Source organism: Drosophila sulfurigaster, chromosome 3, assembly GCF_023558435.1.
Source record: "Drosophila sulfurigaster albostrigata strain 15112-1811.04 chromosome 3, ASM2355843v2, whole genome shotgun sequence".
In the NCBI taxonomy this organism is placed as follows: Eukaryota; Metazoa; Arthropoda; class Insecta; order Diptera; family Drosophilidae; genus Drosophila; species Drosophila sulfurigaster.
Genome location: NC_084883.1, coordinates 24,219,020 through 24,240,739, shown reverse-complemented (window position 1 = coordinate 24,240,739; position 21,720 = coordinate 24,219,020). Strand labels below are relative to the sequence as shown.

Sequence of the window (21,720 nt, the reverse complement as noted above, 5' to 3'; positions counted from 1 at the left end):
ACTACTAGACTTGGGAAAAAAACTGCAACTGGGATTTAATTCTGGTGAAATAAATATATATTTTGTAACATTGTGCCCCTTTAAATCGTTTGATTTCTGCGCCCCAGTTTCTCAAATATTTGCCTATAATTATAACTTTCTTCCTCCTCCTGTATCAAAATGCCTGAAACAAGAAAGAAGTGAATTAGTAGCCAATAAAGGGAAATATAAAAATCTGATCATACACACCTGCAAAACTCGCCGAGATGAAGCAAACTATGCTGCCCACAACGAAGGCTCTGACTGCCACCGAAGTGATTGTGCTCCGACGTTTTGGGGCCATGGCACTCAGCGATCCGATGAGAATACCCAGCGAACTGGGATTGGCGAAGCCACAGATGGCGAATGTGGCAATGCCAGCACTGCGAGCCTGTAAATCGAATTATTTTTGTATGCAAAGATTCAGATGATTTGAAGGCACTTTAAAAATACTTACGGTAATGTCACCGTTTTCAATGTACTGGCCCAGACGTTCGTAGGCCACAAACTCATTGATGATCGTCTTGGTAGCGATCACTTTAGCTATGATATCGCAGTCATCCCATGGCACACCCATGGACCAGGCAAGCGGTATAAAGATCTTGGAGAATATCCACTCAAAGTCGATCTCCTCATGGCCAACGAGGAAGCCAAACCAGCTGACAACGCCATTGAGGAATGCAATGAATGCCACAAATGCGACAATGTTGGCAATAATGCCCAACACAATGGGCACAGCATTGGAGGCGCCACTCGAAGCGGCATCCAGCAGCGACGAATCCTCACTGCGAACAATATGAAATATAATCAATCACCTAAGCATAAATCACAAATTGCGAATTGCTTATCTAACTTACGATTTTTCCAGCTGTATCGTATCACTTGAGGTCTGACTCACTTCCGTCTCAGGCATGTACAGCTTTGAGATGGCCAGTGTGGCAGGTGCCGCCATCACTGAGGATGTGATCAAATGCGCAGGCGATGCGCCAAAGGACAAATACGCAGCCAACACTGTGCCAGACACGGTGGCAAAGCCCGACACCATGATGCTGTGTATTTCACTCTTGGTCAGCTTATTGATGTAGGGCCGAATGAGCATTGGACTCTCGGACATGCCGAGAAAGATGTTGGCCGCAGCCGTGACGCTTTCACAGACGGTTGTGCCCAGTATCGCCTGCAGGATCCAGCCCAGCTTGATGACCACCCATTGCATGGCGCCCAGATAGTAGAGCACATTGATGAAGAAGCTGAAGAAGAAGATCACCGGCAATATGGCAAAGGCAAAGACATCGTTATCGATCAGGAGATCGCCAAACACAAAGCGTGCACCGTCGACGCCGTAATTCAAAAATGTGGCCACCTTGTTGCCCAGACACTCGAAGATACTTCGACCCACATCCCAGCGGATGCAAAAGACGCCGAGCAGAAATTGGCATGTGATGCCAGTGACCACAACGCGCCATTTGATTTCGCTGCGTTTCGTGGAGAAGATCCAGCCGCAGAGTATGAAGAAGCAAGGCGCCACCAAGGACACCAGTTTCCTTGGCTCATTTCTGGTCTCGAAGTACAGATAGATGGCCAGCAGGACGAACAGTATGACTATCATTACCGCAGATACCACGCTGTGTAAAAAGAGAAAGAGAAGCAATGAAGGACTCTTTAAATTCTTAGTTACTTATGTTCAACTTACCGCGTTCTGCTAAATTTGTGCCATTTAATTGACGCCGGATGCAGATAGTTTCTGTGTAGCATACGTCCGAGTTTTGGCTTGAATATCTGATAGTAGAACAGGCCGAAGTAGATGAATCCTAGCAGCAATAGAAGCATGCCGTAGCCAGTACAGAAACGTATGCCACATAGCGGCAATGTGCCATCCCATGTGCAATCATATGTGTCTATTAAAGAAGGTAAATTGGTGCTTTAAAATGCAATAATCTTTGCTATCAACTGCCTCAGATACGTACTCAAATCGTGATAGTGATAGGTTGCATAGACGAAGTAAGCAATGATCAGGCCTTGTGTTACCAAATGGATGCAAATCTTAATCCATTTCGGAAGCGGCTCCTTTGATTTCTTTGCAATAATCTCTCCATTTTCTAAAGGATCGTGATCAGGCAGGGTTTCAAGTTGAAAGTCAGTCTGGAGGAGAACTCAATGTTAAGCACAAATACGGTGACAAGACATCTTTATTGTGGCCTTACCTTATTATATTCTTTGGCAGTCTCTGGATCCGACTATAAAAAAAGGTAAATATAAATAACGTAAGTTTATTTGTCTCACGTTTTAACGTCAAAACAATTGCACGGATAATACATACATGATCCAATTCATAGGAATTGTTAATGTTCCCCGGTGCAGTTTTATTGGCCATCTAAAATTATATAAACTTTCTGGTTTACTATTGATAACATGCGAATATAATAGTTCCCTAATCTTAACAAGGCTTTAACTTTGCCATTTGCTCTTCGAGCGTGAGGAATGAAATTTCCCACCCATTATTATAGATAAGTTTGCGGTTTTGGTTCCCAGATAAGCTGGGACCACAGCACGTGGATTCTACAGTCAGAGAGATTGGTCAAGTGCACACTTCTGGGAATAATCGTTGATTCCCAGGCAAGATAACGCCATCAGTTACATTGACTACTTAGGTTAGGTGTTTTGATCATAAAAGCAAGGTGAAGGCCCCCATAAAAGCGAGCACATATTTCCCTTATCGTAAATCAGAATGGAAACCCACTGCGAGCATCGTAAATTGACCTAATACTGACGTAAGTAACATAATTCATCGGTGTATTCCATTGATTTGATTAGGCCCGTTGTATATAATCAGATAATATAAGCTAATATCAGAGCTCTTATCAAACGTGTTAGAATGTCGACTTAAGCTACGCGATGAATCATCTTAGCAAGCGGATTTCAAAGCTATTACCGTAATTGCTTATGTACATTCCTGTTGTAATTGAAATGCATATTTATCAGTATTAAATCACTCACACACTCCGCTTGAAAAAATTACAAATGTATGTGCAAATTTATAAGTATTAAATCATTCATAAACGTTGCTTAACAAATTATTAATTTTGTTGGACTTTTTTAAATATTATTTCACTCATTCAATATACACTTTGTAACTGAGATGATTATTGGTAAATAATATTTCACTCATTCAATTACACTCTGCTAGCAAATAAACGTAAGAGTCTCTATAAATTACATATTTTATTTGTTTAACTGGCGTTGTTTCACGCCTGTAAACAAATTACAGTTAATTCACCTTTTGTATTGTTTTTATTTATTTTTATTTTCACTCGCTTCAGCTGCTATTTTAGTCGAAACAAACACGTTTTCAAACTCGAAACCTTCAAATGTATGTGCGTGAGTATGATTTGTATACTATATATTATACATAAAAGTTGTACAAATGAGTTTAAGGTTTTTAAGTCAGTCAGTGGAACATTGACTCTGCTAACTACGCGGCTCCGTTGCCATTATAACTGATTGAATGTCGCGGCAAGACTAAGCCGAAAGCTGCGTAAAGCCGTTTAATATACCTCGTTTATTGTTTGTTATTCACCATACCCTGCGAAGGCTCAAAGGTGGGTATAACCACTCAGCACTTGAAATTATTAACGCTATTGAATGAGGAAATGAGAGATTACATTGTTGCGAAGGCGAAAAGTTGATAACTTTGACGATTTAACTCGTTTTTAAATTTTATTATAAATACTCAAGATAATAATAATCGTAAGGCATATTTATTTATTTATTATTTGTTCCACATAGGACACAAACTGTAATGGGTATCAGCAAGTCGAACGTATTTCTTACTTCATTATTGGTAATAAAAACGCAACACACAGTACAAAACAGAATAGAACTGGCGATTGGTAATAGAAATGGTTGATAGCAGAATCCCGTTTATGTACTAGTTGTTTACTTGCGAGTGTTCTGCCGAAGCGTTTGTATATTATGTTGACAATTTTTCAGTTTTATCAGCTTCAGAATGTGTTGTGTCGATATTTACTAAAGATAACTTCACCAACGAGTTGTATTACCCACCGAAATTGCATGATAATGCTACCTGTCGAGTTCTGCGCCACAGAAGAATGAATTCTCTTGAGAAATGTAAATTAGAGCAGCTTCGTACAAGGTTGAATAACGAAGGGAGCGAGCGATTAAGTATCATATGAGTAAGTGATTGAATGTGCTAATCTGGTGACAGTTTGATAACCGGCTTGATAATTTATTTATGTATTTATATACCACTTTTTTTTCAATTTTATCAATTGGCCCGTGCGCCTCGCTTGCTTTCCTGTGAAGAGTAGAGATTATCGCAATGATTTGATTTCATAGCGTCTTATCAAAGCACTTAAGTAGAGTGTTGCCAAGACAATTATTTGCTTGTATAAATATTGGAATATAATAGAATAGTATGTGTATAGTGTTTAAGAATAAGAACCACTTGACGTATACTTGATATTGGCTCTTGTCACTTGATGATTTTATTGCAGGCAGGTAATATATATATTTGTAATCGTTATCGTTATTGACATTTTTAAGACTAATGCAAACTCATTTTCGCTTACAGACAGTTAGATTACAAATGAAGTTAAATTTAATTAAGTAAAAAATGAACATGAGTGTATGTTTTTATTGTTGTTTTTTAGTAGGTTTTTATGTACTACAAAAAAAGGTATGCACACAAATTTCTCACTCAGTTCATTAACCGAGTAACATGAGATTGAAAAACGGCTTGTAATAACAACATATAATTATCGGCTTGTGTCGATTTTGCTGCTTTATAAAAGGAAGGCACTTTTTAGCCTATTGACTTAATAACAAAACTATACAAGTGTGTATAAATTCAGTGTGCATGCAAGTGTGTGTGTGTGTGTGTGTGTGGGGGGTTTATAGACTACACAATTAGCAAATATGCCCTTGTCTTGCCCAAATATATGTATTCTGGATTTGTGCCGTAGATACTTTTTGTTTTTATTTTAATTTGCAAGCAAAGACAATTTGCTTTTCAATAATGTTATACATAATTAGATTAATGTTTATAGTATAGTATTACATATTGTTAAAATTATTTTTATTTTTATTTATATTTTAATATATACTCGCAAGTAGTTATATATATTCGTATTGAAATTAGTTTTGAGGTTCCAACAATTCTATCATAATTTAAGCAAAAAATTCGCAAATTCAACCACATCTAAATCACAGACTCCTAATATAAGAGAGATTTAAAAATAATAATATATGTGTACATGTATATGTAATACATATGTATGTTTACAAAATACATACTCTCAAATAAAATACAAATTTCGAGTAATTTGTCAAAAATGCTCAACTTAGAAATCAAAAATCTAAAATTATAAATTACGATTAGGTTATTACAAAAATTAAAAAAAAAATGAATGACATGAACTAAAAGCTATTTAAGTCAACTGGCCCTAATGATACAAAAACAATAAACTAAGACCAGCATTTGTGTGTTTTGTGTTTAGGACATGAATCGCTGAATTACATGTGTGTAATGTAAATGGGAAGATTGTGTGTGTGTGCTCGTATGTGTGTGTGTGTTTTACTCCTCGCTCTGAGCGCTATGACGATGTTTATGATGATTGTGGTGCTGATGGTGGTGATGATTATGATGATATTGGTTATGGTGCGTTCGCAACTGGTGTTGTGTCTCCGATTGCTGCGACGAGTCCTTCGAATCGGAGGAGTCAAAACAGTCGGTCATTTGATGCGGCTGCTGCTGTTGGTTGTGTTGGTGACGACGGCGATGCTGATGAATATGCTCCTTGGCTTGGCTGGCACTTTCGCTGTTCTCAAGCATGTTGTCGATTGTGGGTGAATTTAAAGTAGTTGGCTCGGTATTCAATGACTCCCTGCTCCGATTCGGGCCATAAATATACTTTTGGAGATTGAAGTTTTCAACGTCGTTGGTACTGTCGAAGTTCTTGGGCGACAGCGCTCCGTTGCCAATGTAGATTACGTCTAACCTTGGGAATCTGTAAGTAAATGAAATAACAAATTTGTTAAATTACAATTCAGTTAGTAACCAAATTGAGAATACACAGTATTTTTTTCATTGCTTAGCGAGACACAAACCATAAATATGAGCGCACAAAATTATGCAACACTTTTTGTTGAATTAAAATTTCATTTGTAAAAAAGTGTTGCATACTTTCGAGTGGCTGGAGTAAAATTCGATTTGTTCATTACATTTCAGGTAAAAAATTAATAAAAAAAAAAAAATAAAAGGTTTTTTTTAAATCAATAAAATGTATAAATGAGAAAACCCTTATGGTCTTTGTTTTAAAACAGAAGTAAATTGTTATAACCACAAAATATTAATTTGAGTGAAACTTACTTGGGCACCGGGCTATTTTCCACACTACGCAAAGTCGACGCTGATCTGTAGACGGGCCATGGGACTGCAATATCTGTAATACACATTGAACAGAGTACATTAAAATAACTGTGTTTAAATAAAAGTTGCATGCACTATCGAACAGAACAACGAAACATATCAAAAGCCGTCAGGTGACAACATGCAAAATAAAGGAGGATTCGCGTATGCTCAACGAAAACAACAAAATGGAAATAACAACAGGAATAATCAAACAAGCGGATGCTGCGAATAGCATCGTCAGCAGCAGCAGCAACAACAACGATAGCAGCAACAGAAACAATTTACGCACAACAGTGCGTATGAGCAATTAGCATTATTAGTAGCAAACAAGGCGTTAGCTAGAGTGGAGTGATGTATATCTTACCAACAGTTCTGTTGTGACATGAATACTATTGAATACTATTGAATTAATTGTCGAATTTGTTACTTCCGCTAAGCGGATTTGGGGATCGCTTTGCGAAATTTGTAAATCATTGTGTAAATATCGAACGGAAGAAATGTTCGCATTTCGTAAGTGCCAATCGACACCGAAATTCTTGAATAGCAGACGCCAGCAAATTTTTGAAAACGTGCTTGCATTTTAATTGAATTCAATGCTTCACTTAGCATTTTACGAGTTGGATTTTATGCAGTCGCAATTTTTGTTTTGTTTTTTTCTTTCTTTTACTTGGAGTCACGCCAGACGCGCCAAACATTTGCTGAGCTCGTCGAAAAAATGTACGACGAACTTTCAGACGGGTTTTCGCTTTCGATTTTACAAACTTAAATACAAATATGCACACGTACATATTTGTGAGTATTCTGTGAGCCATAACACATTGTTATGGCGTTGTCTGGCAAGTGTCCGGCCCCCAAAAGAAAAAAATATGGCAAAGACTGTCAAATTATTGACCTTTTATGGGAATGTAAATAAATACGATTGTTTGCAATATGTCGGGGGCCTGGCCTAAAGATAGAAATCAAATTTATTTTGAATAGAAAGTGCAGCCCTCAACCTTAACACTTTGAACTCTCTTTCTCACTCATGTCTTGCAGTTAGTTAAGTTTGGCAAACAACACGCTTACCTGCCTTCTCGCAGGACGGTGGCTGAAAGTAAAGCCCCGGCATCAATTGATTCTCCTCATCGTCGTGCACTTCGATCAGCAGCACTCCGACAACAATTGGCGATTGTGTCTGCTGCTGTTGGGCCCAATAATTGAGGGCACACTTCACATCGATGTCCACCCAGCCAGTTTTGGTGGTGCTCAGCATCATCGTGTTGCAAGTACGCTTCTTACGTTCTGTTTTTGTGCGAGAAAGAGTTGTTGATATTATTTATTATTATTATTATATATTATATTATTATTATAACTAAAAAGAAGTTGTTGATATTGTTTTTGGTTATTGCATAACAAATTACTATGCCCTAAGTACGCACCTGTCTTGCGTTTTTTCTTCTGCTGATGCACAATGGAGACGGTGACACGTATCTGGGATTCGAGCATGGGCTCTGGACACAGCGGCTCTGTTGCTGACGTCGATGTTGATGTTGCCTCATGTGTGGGAGTCGCGGATTGGGCTTTGGGATTCGTTTTGTACAGCCGCAAGATGGCACTGTCCACAGTCATTTGAGAGCCACGATTCTGCTGGAACACACTGCTGGCAAACTCAAGCGATAAATTGTTTGTCTGATTCCATTGCTCGGATGTGGTTGTTTCTCCATTGCAAATGGGATAGCCGGCCATTTCGTGCAGTGGCTTATCCTGTTCGTGCTGGGTATTCTGATTATCATTGGACACAGCAATGCGTATGCGTGAGCGTATCTCATTCATCCTGCAATTGAATAGAAGAGAAGAGCACAGGAATCTAGTTTAGTTAAAGTGCTCGCATCTATGACTAGTTAGTTTGTCTAATTTGGTTCAAGTGTTTATGTAAAGCCTCACTTAATTGACATTTAAGCGTTCGTCGTAACTGGTGCACAACAACAACAACAACAACACCAGCAAGAGCTGACCACAAATGATAACGTGCCATTTAGCTGGGCTTTATAGCGCATTGATTCAATTTAGACAGACTAAACTGACAAACTGGCAAACTGACAGGCAGACAACAAGACAAGTAGACAAGCAGACGGCGAGACGGAAAGACAGACAAATGTCTAGTTCTTTATAAGCTAATTCTTAGCTTTTCGTTTATTTTTGTGTGGAAATTGGGTTCTGACATCTCTCAGGCAATAGAAACTGATGAGCCGCTGTTTACTGCTTCCGCACAATGTCGAAAGCCTACCAGAAAATTTTAATTCAATTTTTCACATTTTATGTAAATTTGCAACAAACCAAACTCAGTTAAATTGAAATGAAATTGACATTTTCATTTATGGTAGAGTAAAAAATACTGCAATAGAAAAAGTTTGTTTTGATAGATATAGTTCATTGCCTCATTGCCCAAACTAGAAATATAGATTCAATTAACTGGCAACTATGACTTGCTGAAAATGTCATTTGTTGTGCGTAGTCTATCGTCGTAGAGTGTGCTTAGATAGAGATACGACGCATCTAATAAGTGACAGAGGCGGATAAGAAGATCACAGTCCCGTGTCACTTAAAAAGCCATCGAGACGGTAGAGAAATATTTCGTCTGAGCGAACGACAACAATGTGATAGTTTGTATGTAGACAGATATACAACATATGTATGATATATTCTACTTACTTACGTAGCTATGATCTAATCTGGCACACACACACGCACACGCACACGCACACATATGCACAATTGGACAATTGTATGTGCTGGTGTGTGAAGTCTGATGTCTGGATCGGTAATTGAGACGCGCTTTTTTTGCAAAAGTTGCTCATAAAATGTTGCGAATGCCAAGCAGCAAAAGCAGCAGCAGCAGCAACAGCAGCAGAAAGACAACAACTACTCTTGATCATAATAAATAATAATATGAAGGAGACTGGAGTAAAAATAAAATGCTGATTAATTGTTAGCCAACAAAATATTTAAGCCTGGCTTAATGTTCATTATTGCTGAGCTGTCTGAATCGATTGCGATTTGACCTGCGGCGCAGTTTGTCTAGCCAAAAAATAATTATTGGAACATGCGCTGAAAGTGAACCAACCCAGACCAAAGCCTAGCCACAGTCGAAGCCAAGTCAAGTCGCATCGAGTTGAGTCTCGTCAAGTTGGCTTAGGCCAAGTCAAGTCGGGTCGATGGGAGACGGAGACGGAGATGAGATGAGAGACGGAGATGAACGCCTTTGGCTTATTATATGAATAGTTAGTTATGTATTTATGTTTATATTCAACGAACGATCGACCGACCAAGGAATGCCTGCACTCCCTTCTCCTTCTCTTCCCGCTCAATCGTTCCCCTCTTGTGCGAATAGCCAGACAAAATGGCCCGCTGAGGAGTTTCGTTGACTGTCTGCCAACTGCTGTGGCATGAACTTGAAAACTCGTTGTTGTTGTTGTTGCTGTTGTTGTGGTTGTTATTGTTAACTTGCGGCTGCTATAGCTGTTGCTGTCTGTCTGGGGCCTGTCTAGACGCCTGCTGTACGAGGTTGTGGCTTTTTATTGGCTAGGCTAACATGCAGCAAGAGCAAGCAGCAAGAGCAAGAGCAGCAGCCGCTGGCCAGGAACTGCTTCTGCTACTGATACTGCTGCTGAGGCATGGCGTGACTCACGCAGCCCGCAAATGCAATTGCAACTGCAACTGCAACTGGGATTGCAACCACTGCGGCAATCAACAGTGCTGAGCATGCGCAGTGTGCTTGGGCCAGTTGGCCAGCAGTTGAGCAGGTGAATCTCTGGCCTCCATTTGGCAGACGTTGCAATCTTGCCACTTAACTATTACTTAAGCTGTTGCATGCCACCTTCGGGTGAATCTCTTCTATTTTGTTTTCATTCGAAATGTCGCCTCCCAGCAACAAGCTGTCTGTCTGCAGTCTGCTTGCCTCTTGTTTTGTTTTGTGCAACAGCAGTCTGCAGCCTTTGGCCACAGCATGCCTCTCGTCTTGTCTACAACATCTCTCAGTGCCAGTGTCTGGCTCACAGCCTATGGCTGTCGCTGTCGCTGTCTCTGTGTGCGCATACACAATGCGCGGCTAGACAGTGTCTCGCCGGCTGCACTTCATTATCATGCGTCGATGAACAGTAGCCGGTTGTCGGTAGTCGGTAGTCGGTAGTCGAGTTGTCCGGTCCACTTCGTCAGTCAGTTTGTCAGTCACTCAGTTAGTCCAACTCTGCCAGCCATAGGCATATATACGCCTACAACTGTTTGCATTGACTGCTGCGAAAGGGGGGCGCGACTCGACTCGAAGAGGGACGACGACAGGGGAGTCTAGATTGAGTCTGGGCAAACATGCTTGCAGTCGCAGAGCGTAGAGCTTAGCGCTTTATGACCATGTGTCGTCCATGTCGCGATGATATTACTCATACGTCATCATTATGAATTCTGCGCAGCCAAAGCAGCCAAAGCAGCGAAAGCAATCAAACAAGAAAGATGAAACCATTTAGATATCAAAAAGCCGACTATCAGCTGAGTGCTGAGCATTAATCAAATGCCTTTGATTATTACTTTGCTACGTCTTCTTGTTGTTCTTGTTGTTATTGTTGAGGCAACAAGAACATACATAATATTATTTATGCATGTATATGTAAGTGCTTGGTTGGTTGGTTGGTTGGTGTGTTGTCTAGGCATGGTATATACACATACTACATATATGCATGTCTCGCATAGCAACGACCTACAAAAAGTTCATTAACGGAGCCAGCTAGACATGGCCCAGACTGTTCCCAGACATTTGCCAGACTGGCGGCCACATTGGACGACGACGACGTACACAAATACGCAGAGGCCGGCGACGGAATTCGTTGCAGCAATTGCAGCCAGTCAGTCTCTCTGTCTCGCAGTGTTTGTCTGTCAGTTTGTCTGTGTGTGTGTGTTTGCTTTTGTGCAGCAGTGTTCGCCAGTTGGAAGTAGTATCTGATATGTATGCACAGATAGAGCTGCAGTTGCAGATACTCGACTACTCGACTCCTCGACAGCGCCCTCAGCAGCATTGTGGCAGCGTCTTTGTCGTCACAATCAGACAGTTGATGCCTTGCCACCATACACGTGCTCTGATCTGATCAGTTCAGATTAGCAGATAATGTGCGGGGGTTGGGGCGATTGTACGATATACGGTCGACACGTGGATATCTTTATTGTTTCTGGTTGCTCAATTACCACATGTTGTTTTGTTTATGGTTTTTATTGCTTTGTATGGCCCATTTGGCATATTTGTTGGCGAATCGTGTTAAATGATTTACGAATCGAAGAGCAAGCGATCAGCTAGTGAAATATAATAAATATATATACGTACGTATTTATTTACTACTTATACGAGTACTCGTATGTGAGTCTCTCTGGGGGTGTTGGCCACATTTAAGAAATGCACATGGATTTAGCCTTGAATTGTTTTTGGACACAAGGCAATTTCTCATTCGATTTAGCTAGTTATTGTTTATACTTCATTTTCGAATTGATTTTTCTAAGTATTTTCATTTGCATCGTGCACTCGCTCAGATTTTCAACTTGAAATTTCCAAAAAGTTTTGTTTATTTTTATAATGTGCCAATTTGCATATCTTTCTTTATTCGTGTTTAATTATTTCTTTTTTTCTATTGTGTTGCTATGTTAAGCCACAAAAGTGCTAGGTCACTGCTCAAAAATATTTCGTTTTGGGCTGGGTTTCTTTTTTTATATAGAAGTTTATTTTTAGCCACATCTAGATATGAGTTGAGGCGACAAAAATAGTTGATGAATGTCAAAAACTATTGATTGATTGACAGCTTTTCTGTTTGTTTGTTTTTGACAATCAACTTGTTTCTATCGGTTTGACATTGATTTAAGTGAGATCTGGTACTTACCGCTGCAGAGCTATGTGATCCAGTAATCGATTTCTGGTCGCTTGAGTTGTCTCGTCTTTGCCACTGGGATTGGTGCCATTGCGTATACGATTGACCTGCTCTTCGGTCAGATTGAACATGCCCCAGATGGTGCGATTATTGGGATCGACCACCTCAGACCGCACATCGCCGTCCATGAAGGCCGAGCGATGGATGCGACCCGCGTTGCAGGACAACATTAGCTGCAGCCCCAGCAGCAACATCAACAACAAAACGCTCACTCGCCGGCCGCTGCCCTCACAGCACACAACACTTGACATTGTTTTGGACTTCAATCAAAAACTATTTATATGAATGGGTACTTCCACTACGTGCACTTGGCACTGCGCCTAATCTTTAAGTTTATCACACAAATTTCACACTTTAAACTTAAATGCGAATCTCTGGCATTTTTTGCTTTTATGTTATAGCTCTTGAAATTGTTTGCCGATACTACTTGTGTATTATAAGTAGTCCTTAACACTTCTTTGCGTGTAGTTGTCTTTGAAATTGAATTCACTTGCGAACTTGATTTCCTTATGGTCTTTCCTTTGCTTTAGATTTATTTTGCTTTTTGGCAATGTTGGATTTGTTTGTTTAGCTTCTCGATGTGTTCGCTCTAAGAACCAAGTATGAAGTGATTTGCTCCACTCATTTTTTAGTCTTAAATAAGAAAATATTTGGTGCCGGGCATATCTACTTTGTTATGGTCGTAAACGGGCTGCGCGATGCACCGCAAGAAATTATGTAGTTTCTTCTCATAGGTATAAAGACTTGCAATGATTACTCATAAATAATTGGTGAATTTGTTTTAAACGTATTAAAAATCAAAATTGTATATAAGTTTTTCCTTACTTTGAAAATATTGTCTGCAGTTTATTTTAAATGTTATCATTAGTTAAGCGTTTAAACATTTATTTATAATTCACATAAACAAATTCATTTATTATTTGGTAAATCAATAAATTTATTTTATTGTCTTTAAAAATAAATAATAGTTCTATATGAGCATTCATTCAAAATACATTGAAATACATTATAAGAAAATATTTTATAAAAATGTTGTGAGAGTAATTTAATAAAAAAAACATACTTTATTAACATTATTTTCATAGCTTTCGCAAATAAAATTAAATTTTTATCATTATTTTATTGCTTTTTTAATTCATTTTTAATGTTACATATTTTCTAAACATTTTTTAGTAAACAAATGAATTTATTTTTATTTACTTTAATGCAATTATCGTGCAGCTCATTTCATATATTTTCGAAATGTTTGGACTAATTGTTTATTTTACAAAAAAAATAAAAACTTCTTTGGTATGTAATAAACCAACAAATAAATTATATTTTTATTAATTAATTGTATTTTTATTCAATTGCTGCTATCATTTATTTATATTTCATTTTACATTATTTTCTACCCCTTAAAAATAATTGATATCAAATTAAAATTCATTGTATTCGCATTTGTTTTTTGCTGTGTACGCGCTGCTGCGCTTCGTGCTGATAGTTCGGTTTTTGTGTAGCCGACGTCGTCGACCAATCAAAACCGTCCGCAGTAGTCGTCGTCATCGTTGTTGTTGTTGCTGCTGAGAGGATCTGGTGCCGTCGCGTCGCCGTCGCTGTCACCGCCAGCGCAGCTACTGCGATTATTTAGCTTCGTGTGTGTGTGTGAGTGTGTGTTTGCGTCTGTTTATTGAATTTGTCTGAAGGTGTGCGAGTGCGCACCTATGCATACGCGCGTGTGTGTGTGTGTGTAAGCTCGTTTCTTATCGCCTGCCAAAGAAAGTGATATTCGCATTGGAACGCATATTCATCGAGGTTGCCGGCTTGATGGGGGGTGTTGAATGTTGTATTTGTAATCGATGAGATGCTTTTACTTTTAATACGATTGTAAAATATTGGCGGGATTGGCGAATGTACCCAGCTAAGTGGTCGATAGTGCGCTGCTAATTGATAAAACCCAGCACTATAGACACCGTAAATTTCATTTTTGCGATTGTTTAGTAGTTTGTATTGTCATCAAATCGATTAGTAAATCAAAATAGTAGGTGTTGAATACGTCAAATTGTTTTTTGGGAAATTTATGGACCTTTGAATAGTGATTCGGTAGATTTTGATAATTTGCGGTCATAGTTAATTTGATTTTCGAACGTAGCTGATTACATAAGTAGTTTGGATCGCAGCTGATTATATAAGTAATAAACTTATTTAACACGTGTTTTTTTTGTGTTAAATCAAATTGTTTTGATACTCAAGTAGAGTACGACGTTTAGTAGTAGTATTGTTGTTATCAAAATCTATTCATTTGACGTTTCGGTTTTCTTTTCTTAGTGCAATCTATAATATTTGTCGTAGTCTCTCTTTATTATTATTTGTTCGTCTTTGACTTTGAGACTCTGGCGTCTTCATATTAAAGTTTGTTTATCTAATCTTAAGTACATTGTATTGTTAGGATCTACCTCGAGAATTGGGAAGCTTTAGAATGTGCGTGCTGATTAATTCAAATCAAAAAGTGCGTGAGAAGGCGTACATTTGCAAGTACATTCTGTGATATACCCGTCGTATGTACATATGCATCTAAGAAACTCGGCGGAAACAATTTATTGTGCGTGCGATTTAAAAAGCCGGTGCCTGGCACGATCTTAACCCAAAGAAGACCCAAACTACGCAACTTTAAACTATCGAGCATGGTTAAGTCAAAAGTTTTCAGAATACATTTGAAATACCTGATATTTCTTCAATATAGTTTTGAATTCTGCGCTTGAGCAACAATTGCGTCTTTTATTATCTATTCCTGGACAAAATAAAGTAAATTCGCATAAATTTCCTTTTTCTTGCAATAATAGATTCAGTCTATTTTAAGATAGAGACGACGGAAACCCATTGCCAACATACAATAGTTTCGGCTAGACGAATAATTTGAACTACTCGTGAGTCAATTATTGAAATGAGTTTCCCATATGGATCAAATCATTCAGCAGTTTTCAGTTTCAGCTTTATCTGCATACGTCCCAATTTCGTCAGCTTCATTCAAGAGCAAGAGCGAGAACGGGAGAAAGGGAAAGAGAATGAGGATGAAACAAACTCATTCAATAATAAGTTATTTTTTTCAATTTGCATACGGAAATCACAAGCGAGACTTCAAGGACGTTCTTGATTTATTTATTTATTTACTTTGTTGTTGCTATATCCGAGAATCCAAAAGAAACCACGATTATCATCGTTTTCGTTTTTCTAAAACTCTTATTTTCTGTTTTGTTATTGTTCTTTTTGGTTTTTTTTTTGGCTGGCTGGCTGGCTGTCTGGAACAAATTGAATTTCTAAATGATTGTATAATTTGGAGCACTTTATAAAGTCTGGATTTCTCACCGACTGTCTGACTGTCTATCTGTCTATATGTCTGTCTGACACTCTGACTGCGGACTCAGTCAGTCGACACATTGTTGAGGCTTCAAATGATCCACCTACATACTATATTTGTATATGAGACAACTCGGGGGCGTGGCGGGGCAGCCAGACATCGTCTGTTATGCAAAGTTGCAATCGCATCAAATGCTCGGAGACACAGATCATAATCGCAGCAGAACAAAAATAATGCAAATAATATGGCAAACAAAACCAACAAAAAAAAGGGGACAGCAACAAAAAATGTGGAACGAGTTCTTTCAATCTGCAATAAAAAAAAAAAAAAAAACAGGAGGCAAAAAAAGCGTGCGAGACGTTTATATAATAATGTTTATTTATTTGACTTATTCACACATTTGCATAGAATTTGTCCCACTTCGTGGACAATAAACGAAAATGAAAATGAAAACGAAAACACAAATAAACAGTCAATCAGGGAGACGACGACGACGACAATTGGAATGTGAAATGAGTCAAAACACGAGTGGACGAATCTTTTCGATATTTCATTATCTTTCCAAGGCTGGCTGGGGAGGAGTGTACGTAACAGTAAGTTAGCCTAGTGTTGTGGTAATTGAAGATCCCTTTGATCTTAAAGGCCTGCCAGACTGCAGACACACGAGTGCCGTGAATAGTTGACTAACTGAATGTATATTTAAATCATCTATTTTTAAGTAAGAGCTTGCCTCTGCCACACACGCCGAGTGAGTTGGAGTGTTAATTTTAAATGGCGCTGTCGCTGTCGCCGCAACAATTTTCAGCTGTTTACGACCAGGTGCGTAGTTCCACCTTTCTTTCTCTCTCTCTCTATAATTTGTGGTTGGGGAGGGGATCACCCGATTGCCTTAAATTGTTTCTGTGAATTACGGTAGCATTTCTTCAACCAATTAATGTTACCTGCCGCCGAGTGACTGATAAAAACCAGTAGCTGGAGCCGCAAAAACCATTTGGTCAATAAACCACTTGGCTGACAGATTATACTTGTTGTAAGTAAGTGTAGGAATAAACATCTGTGGCACTTTTTTTTTGTCAAGTGGTCTCTGTCGACTATTCTCAACTAGAACAACAACAGCAACAACAACAACCAGATCACAAGTTAAGTGAATTTTTCTATAAATATAGTATGAAAATATCAAATAATCGTTCGTATCTTTAGCACGCACTTTTCATACGTTATCAGGATTATGTGTGCGGGTGATTGAACCGTAAAATAGCAGCTTTGATAATCGATTCAACCATTTATATAGTATGCATAGTATATTAATTACGCAATAGCATCAGTATCGTCATGCCTAATTTTGGCCTCTTCTGGGCTATGTGCTAATTAAATTGTCCAACGGTTATGGAGCATTTTAGGTGAAGTGAGCGCACTTGAGCGAAGTGCAAGTGTACTGAAGCAATGTATTTGAGCATCAATAAAACACATAATTAATATAATTGTGACTATGTCGAGGCGCGTTGCATGAGATCACAAAATAACAAGCCAGCGCAATCGCAAGGAAGCACTTTAGGCATCATCATCAGCAGCAGCAGCAGCAGCAGAGGCAGAGGCAGAGGCAGCGGCAGCAGCACGCCAGAGGTCTATTAAAAATACATACATAAAGCAGACAGCACAAGTCCAGACCAGACCTGGGCCTGAATCAGAAGCCAAAGCAGAGGCAGACACAGACCAAGTCAATAAGTTGCTAACTTGTTGTTGTTGTTGTTGCTGTTGTTGTGGTTGTTGTTGCTGGTCGAGCGAACAGCGCCCAGCACTTGGGTGTTGCCTGCAACGTTGCTTGGCCCGATGCTGTCTCTGCTCTGTGTTGATGGTGTTGTTGCCGGTGTCGGAGCTGATGTTGTTGCCGGTGCCGGTTATCGGTTGCTGGTTGCTGGTTGCAGTCGCCGAATGCAGTTGTCGTGATTGTTGTCTCAGATTGCATGTGGAATGCAAAGACCAGGAGCCAATTTGTTATTGTTGTTGTCCATTGCCCGCTGGCTGCTACCGTTGCAGTTGCCTCTGCGTGCTGCTGTCGTTCAGCTGCTGCAGCCGTTGCACGATACTCTTGCTTCGAGCATAACGATTTCCCACATCACCTTGGTCTTGGGCATTTAAATATGGTTTTAGTCTTTAGAAATTTAAATAAAGAAAATAATAAAGTATTAAAAGTATTTTAAGAAGAAGTACTCGTATGTCATACGATAGTTTATTTTGTTTTGTATTTTTTTCTTTCTTATATTTGGCCTTCGAAATATGAATCATTTCTTATTTTTTTATAATTTAGCTGTCATTTTAGATAGGATGGTAAAAGGTGTCGTAACAGATCTTGAAATGATATTTGCGATGTAAAGTAATTTATTATATTTTGTAATTCATAATTCGTTGACTTTAGATAGACAAGATAAGTTTAATGTTCTTAAGGATTATTTATCTTAATATAATAATAATAATTTAGTAATTATAATTAATAATATTAATATTAATAATTAATAATTTAACACATAATTTCGAGCTTAGTTTGGAGTTTCTCATTTATTAGTTAAGGAAAAGACGAACTATGGTATTACTATTATTTCCGTATTTGTATCCAATTCTAAATAGTGTATTGAAGCTGCCATTGTGATGACTTACTTGTCTTTTCTGATTGTTATTAATTTTCGTGCATTTTGGTTCTCGGTTTTTAGGCGTTTCGTGTGCCGTCGTCGTTTGGCTTCTGACCAGCACCAATCAGCCGCAGCCAGAGTCAGCCGGAGTAGCACTTGTGCCGAGAGGCCAGTAAGCAGTCAGTCAGCAGTAAGCAGTAAGCAGTAACCAGAGAACAGAGACAAGCGAGACCAGAGAAGGAGAGACCAAGAGTCTGATAACCAGACCCCGTGAGCCAGACAGACCGTCGCAGACGACGCAGAAGAGGCAAAGTAATGTTGATGTTGGCATTTAAGCAGGCGTGTAGTCGCATCTTGTTGATTGTCAAAATTGACAATGAATGCGCTCGACACAGACTCACACACACACACACACACACACACATACACACTTATACTGTCACATGGCAGACACATAGTTGAGACAAGTGCATACATATATCTCAGATGTCTGGCGTTTGTCTGGAGGCCGTCGCAGACATTCGCTGATGCTGATGTTGATGTGCATGTCGATGCCAATGCTACTGCTGCTGCTTCTGCTGCTGTTGCTTCTGCTGTTGTCCTTAAGTGATGCATCCAAATATGGACCATTGCTGCCTCTGGCTGCTGGCAGGTGAATAAGGCAAGGCCCAGACGCCTTGGCTGCTGGCTGACTGTCCGGACATGGGCATAGTTTGGCTGCCTTTCTGACTGCCTCACTGCCTGCCTGCCTGCCTGCTGTCTCTGCCTGCAGTTTCACACTTTGCATTTCGTAAAAAAAATTTATTTAAATGATATGCACATGCGATTCGCTCTTCTTCTTCTTCTTTGGCTGCTTGTCGCTGTCGTCGCTGTCGTTGTCTGCGCTCCACTAGCTGTAAACTGAGACCGTCTGCAATTATGAGCGTCTGGTTGTCTGCCTTTTACAATATTTTTTATTAAAATTGTTTTGGTTTTTAATTATCTGATTTCTAAGCGACAGAGTGAGATAGCGCGAGCTCAAGAGAATGGGATGCAGATAAACATCGCCATGTGTAGAGTTTAAAATTTCAATTTGGTTGACAGGCAAACGGGCAACAGGCAACAGGCAACGTGCCACCAAATTGTCGCCGCTGTTAATTGCCTTCCGTTGCTGTTGCTGCTGCTGCTGTTTGCTTGCCAGCCATTTTGTTTGGTTTGGTGACTAACCAAACGGCCAGCGGACAGCCAAATGAAGCCAGTGACGTGCGGCTCCTTCCTGTCTGTTGTCGTCGTTGGTCTTGGCCATAAATTAATGCATAATTACAGCACCTCATGGTAGTAAAAGTGAAAAACAATTCTTATTTCTGACGAACCATCAGCATGTGGCAAATGGCTAAAGTATTGTCCAGTTTGTCTATTGAATGGGCACCTGTTATACTAGACCCCCCTCCACTCCCGCTGTTCGCCACGTTCTCTCGCGTGCTGCAATGAGAGAGAAATCGAAGCACGTTATTTTTAAGCATTTGTCGTCGCGTAAAAGGCAATCAAATAAATGAAGATGCAACCAGTCCATAAATGGTTCAAATATCTCAAGACATTCTCCACTCGCTACGTGCATAACGATGCAGTCACTTTTCTCTTCCTCTTAACTCGTCTTCTTTTTTTTGTTGTAGTTATGCTTGAGTGTTATAAATAAATATGTACGTCTATAGGTCTGAATGCTTATTTATAGGGCAGTCGGCGCATGCCGGCACGCATTTAGCCGCATACGTAGGGCACTGTGTCCAAGCACGTGGCATTGAATTAATTCATTGTGCTGCAGTCGCAGTCGCGTTTAACTGGTAAATGAATGAAATATCGTTAATGGTAATTTGCCCTTAAAGTTCTGCTAACTATGCTAATGCGGCAGCCCAGCGCAAAGTCTCTGCTTAGCCATATCACAGGGTGTTTCGTGCTACCTGACATTCATTTGCTAATTTCTGTTGCATACTTTGCGGCAGTTGGCTTTTATTTATAGTTCAGTTGAGCATCGAAATGTTCAACTTGTTCAGTTTTTATTTGTCACAATTGTAAGCATGCTGCCTTGCAAATACGCTCCGAATCCCAATGTGGAAGAATCTATTATTGAGGGACGCTTGCTATCCACACTATTGCTGGAATGTTGGCAGCGGGAATACGACAAACGGCCTTATAGCAACTTTCGGTTTCGTCGTCTAGACTTCGAGGAGCGCTTGAAACGCAGATATCACTGCTTAGGTGACTTTCGCGCTATTGTTAAGTTTTTGTTGAAGCACGAATTGTCCTCCGTTTCGATATGGAGTATTTTCGTCAGCAAAGCGAATCCACATTTGCTGCGGGACTTTGTTCACTCGCTGCTACACGTGCCAAGGATTGAGTTGAAGCTCATGCACTTGCCTGAAGAGTTTTTTGTCATGCTGCGCTTAAATGCAAACAAGATGAAAGTTGGCACGCTTAGCTTGGAGGGTAAGTGAGCAATGTAATTGCCATTACTTCTGATAATTTCTAAATTTATTGCAGGTACTCCCTTGACCGATGAGAAAGCAAAGCAACTGAGAGAGTTTTTGCTAGCCAGTAAGACGTTGCATACGCTCAACGTTTGCAGCTGCAGTCTGAGCCTATATAACTTTGCCACAGTGGCCGATGGTGTGCATAAGTCCAGCAAAATGCGCAACTTTTATGTGAGTCGATTGTTGGCCCTTAATTTATCGTTGGATTCAGAGAAGATTGCCTCGATAGTGGGATCATTGCTGATGCAGAACAAACTGGTGGAACTCACCATGGAACAGTGTGAGTTTCTTGCCCTTGACATGGAAATATTTGCGGAGTATCTTGAGAATAAACACTGTTCGTTGAGGAAACTCAAACTGGCCTACAATCTAATCTCGGCCGATGGCGCCCTGTTCCTTATGCGTGCCATAGCCAAAGGTGGGACATTGGAGCTGCTGGATATTAGCACCAATTCGATTGGCTCGCATGGCGGTGAATGGGTTGCTCAGTACTTTAGTTCTTGCAACATGTTGCAGCATTTGTATTTGAATGACAATCGAATCGGCGCCGAGGCCATTAATCTGCTGCTGTTAACCATCAAGAAGCCTTGTCGCATCAGACGACTGCAAATATATGGCAATCAGTTCAATTCTCGATCTGCAATGATTCTGCGTCGTCTGCTGGATTCCCAGGTCATAATGCAGGAGGAAATCGACATTAGCTATACCTACGATGAGGCACAAGAGGATTATCGAATTGTGCCATGGCGTTGAAAATTATTCTGACATTTGATGTGTTCATTTCCAACAGAAATCTGTCGTGTGAATTAGTTTTAATATATTTTAACTGTATTTAAATTGTTATCCTGCATAGTAGCGCCAT

The 21,720-nt window shown here is 39.6% G+C and overlaps 3 protein-coding genes across 5 annotated transcripts; 1 reads left to right on the top strand and 2 right to left on the bottom strand.

The window, feature by feature from the left end:
* Positions 1 to 15: 15 nt before the first annotated feature.
* LOC133840549 (solute carrier family 28 member 3) lies at positions 16 to 3,533 on the bottom strand. Its single transcript, XM_062272439.1, has 9 exons — positions 3,293 to 3,533; positions 2,336 to 2,389; positions 2,220 to 2,252; positions 1,983 to 2,157; positions 1,709 to 1,913; positions 876 to 1,640; positions 476 to 803; positions 229 to 409; positions 16 to 163 (listed from the first exon to the last, which is right to left on the bottom strand). The coding sequence occupies exons 2-9, from the start codon at positions 2,387 to 2,389 to the stop codon at positions 81 to 83; spliced, it is 1,824 nt and encodes a 607-aa protein (XP_062128423.1). The 5' UTR covers positions 3,293 to 3,533; the 3' UTR covers positions 16 to 80.
* A 1,132-nt stretch (positions 3,534 to 4,665) lies between these two features.
* On the bottom strand, positions 4,666 to 13,001 carry LOC133840555 (protein anachronism). 3 transcript variants are annotated; one of them, XM_062272447.1, is made up of 5 exons: positions 12,340 to 12,983; positions 7,864 to 8,258; positions 7,511 to 7,726; positions 6,404 to 6,476; positions 4,666 to 6,041 (listed from the first exon to the last, which is right to left on the bottom strand). In XM_062272447.1, the coding sequence occupies exons 1-5, from the start codon at positions 12,636 to 12,638 to the stop codon at positions 5,609 to 5,611; spliced, it is 1,416 nt and encodes a 471-aa protein (XP_062128431.1). In that variant the 5' UTR covers positions 12,639 to 12,983; the 3' UTR covers positions 4,666 to 5,608. The 3 variants fall into 3 exon arrangements, with proteins under 3 accessions (XP_062128431.1, XP_062128432.1, XP_062128433.1); XM_062272448.1 differs by lacking the exon at positions 12,340 to 12,983 and adding an exon at positions 11,793 to 12,218; XM_062272449.1 differs by having other exon boundaries at positions 5,878 to 6,041; positions 7,515 to 7,726; positions 12,340 to 13,001.
* Positions 13,002 to 20,347: 7,346 nt separating this feature from the next.
* On the top strand, positions 20,348 to 21,695 carry LOC133840557 (leucine-rich repeat-containing protein 34). Its single transcript, XM_062272452.1, has 2 exons — positions 20,348 to 20,814; positions 20,869 to 21,695. The coding sequence occupies exons 1-2, from the start codon at positions 20,406 to 20,408 to the stop codon at positions 21,609 to 21,611; spliced, it is 1,152 nt and encodes a 383-aa protein (XP_062128436.1). The 5' UTR covers positions 20,348 to 20,405; the 3' UTR covers positions 21,612 to 21,695.
* Positions 21,696 to 21,720: the final 25 nt, after the last annotated feature.